The sequence below is a fragment of the Bison bison genome, unplaced genomic scaffold, assembly GCF_000754665.1.
Source record: "Bison bison bison isolate TAMUID 2011002044 unplaced genomic scaffold, Bison_UMD1.0 scf7180017864383, whole genome shotgun sequence".
NCBI classification, from domain to species: domain Eukaryota; kingdom Metazoa; phylum Chordata; class Mammalia; order Artiodactyla; family Bovidae; genus Bison; species Bison bison.
The window spans coordinates 5711978-5714377 of NW_011494955.1; the positions used below are offsets into that span (position 1 = coordinate 5711978).

The following is a 2400-nucleotide window of genomic DNA, read 5'->3' on the forward strand; positions in this document are numbered from 1 at the left end:
TGCAGCCAGGCTTAGATCACAAATACAGCTTCCTAACAGGTGTGAAACTCCAGAACTTGGTGACCAAAGCAGAGCTTGGCGTCTCAGCTGAACACAGTCCTTCTCAGGTGGAAGAGGAGCTCTGGGCCGGGGTCCTTAAAGTGGGGCTCTAGCGCCTGCCGGACAGCCCTTCCCAGATTGATTTGAAGATTTTCCAAGAGATTCATGGCCAGCAGAGGGCACCTCTACCCCACAGTATGCATCCCGGGGCTCCCCATTGCCTCCCTGGAGGAACTGGGAATATTGGGAGGAGGAAGCAGGCATGGATCTCTGAACTCTCAGGCGGAGCTACCAGCAGCTGAATTAAACAGTATCCAGAGCCAGGGAGGCTGGGCTCTTGTGAGTTCTAATGCTTGTTCTGCCACCATCTTTCCCTCCCTGCTTCAGTTTGCCACCTCCATTGAACGAGGGCTTGGTTCACTTGGTGTCCACTCAGGACCACAAGACCCTTTTCGGCTCTGAACTTCTGGGATTTGAGGAAATCATGCAATGAATGTGACAGAAATTGCATCTTCTGGGCCCACCTTTACTCTGGGATTCTCCAGAGTGCCCTGCCTGGAAAGAGGCAGAAACTTGAGTTTCACTTCTCCGGGGCTGTTCTCTCGCTTGGACGCGGAGAGGCAGACTGGCCTGGATGCTGACGGGAAGGCTCTGTCTCCACGTCAGTCTGAAGAAGGACTGTCTCAACAGGGCTTGCAGACACCGATGCTGTGACACCCATGGCATCTGCTCCCCCAGGTTTTAGGCAAGGAAGTGTCCCTTAGGTACCACTGTGGGGTAGGTGGGGTGGTAGTACAGAAGCACTCATAAGACGCCCTTTTGAGAGTCCCTTCAGGGATAGGCAAGGAGTGCAGAGAATAGAAACCATTGCCTCTCCTGCCTTCGCTCGCCTCCCCATCCCCACCCCCACCACAGATGCTGTCTGTCAGGAGAGGCAGCAGACGGGCCAGGGGTCCATCTGTGCTACTGCTTCACAATAGAGCCCCGTGTTTCCCCACCAACGCCCCCTCGGCCCCTCAGCTGATGGCCACTTGGTGGTGCCAAGGGGGAAGGCGGGAGGAGGCAGAGGAAGGCTCTAAGGGAGCTGGTACTTGGCTCCTAGCCGTCCCCAATACACCCCTGCCCCCCACCCAACAAGCATCCTGCCATCTGGACTTGTGTAATCACTGCAGGGTGGAGAAACACCCCCTCCCACCCACACCTCCTATAGGGGCTGGGGCCCCAGGGGCCTGGGGGTGGGGGAGACAGACGGAGTCAGGAGACTAGGAAGCAAGAAGACGGAGACAGACCCATGGACTGAGAGACACAGGAGACAGAAGCCTTTCCTAACCTTCCCGGGTTGCTGGGTCCCTAGCCCCTCTGTGCTCCGCATGCCATGCATCTAACACAGCACTGGCGGGTGCATGACTCCCTACCTGACCAAGAGCCTCTGTAACCTGGCCCGGAGCAGGGCTTCAACCCAAGGTGAATGAAGAACAGCAGAAGACTGCATCACACAGTGGGTAGATTGCAGGCTCTGCAGGCTGCCCAGGTTTGAATCAGCTCTGCCACAGAGTGGCCTAGAGCAAGTTACTTAACCTCTCCGGGCCTCAGTTTCTTCTCCGTAAGAGATGATAATGGTATCTGTTTCATAGGGTTGTTATGAAGACCAAACAAGTTCATTCATGGATGTAACACACAGAACAGTGCGCAGAGCACATGGTAAATGCCTCATAAATGTCAGCTATTAATATAAAGGCATAACACAGACTCGGGAACACTGGAGGAGGGGACAGATGAGGACAGTGAATTCCTGGCTTCTGTTTAGTGGCAGATGAGATGTGGAGCCCTCAGCTCATGGTGCTGACGCCCTGTGGTGGCTGGCCACTCTTCAGACGCCAGGCCTGACCTACCACTTCCTCCTCTCACTTCTTATTCAGGTACCACTGACGACAGAGACTTCGGCTGGGCTATTCCCACCACTCTCGTAGGCTGGCCGCCACAGACAACACAGCCGAGGGTGGGGGGGCGGTAGTCCCCAAGAAGGGTCAGAGAATTGTTGAGCACCAACCCCCAATCCTGAGCACCCCCTCAGCGCACCTTATGCCCTGCCATGAGTCAGCCCCACAGTAAGCATCTGTCTGCTGGAGAAAGATTACCTGAGCCCCAACATCAGGAGGTGAGGCTGACGGGCCAGAATTAAGTCCACTACTCTCTGGGTTTCCCTCTCTTCCCTTTTCCCTTGACCTGGGGAGGAGAGGCAGCTCTTTTCAAACTGTTCCGGGAGCTATGTAAAGAGGAGACCCTCGACCCTTACATCCCCCAGTGGCTTCCACACAGTTACTTCAGGGCCATCTTTTTCCTCCCCACCAGAGACTTCAC

At 55.5% G+C, this 2400-nt stretch overlaps 1 protein-coding gene across 1 annotated transcript in view; it reads left to right on the top strand.

Annotated features, from left to right (window-relative positions):
- Positions 1–1442: 1442 nt before the first annotated feature.
- The window catches only part of GRASP (GRP1 (general receptor for phosphoinositides 1)-associated scaffold protein), an 11949-nt gene continuing 10991 nt past the window's right edge, over positions 1443–2400 (top strand). Inside the window, exons 1-3 of the mRNA XM_010858080.1 lie at positions 1443–1503; positions 1959–2049; positions 2141–2197. Of these exons, the coding sequence (XP_010856382.1) occupies positions 1443–1503; positions 1959–2049; positions 2141–2197 (209 nt within the window). The remainder of the gene's footprint in view (positions 1504–1958; positions 2050–2140; positions 2198–2400) is intronic.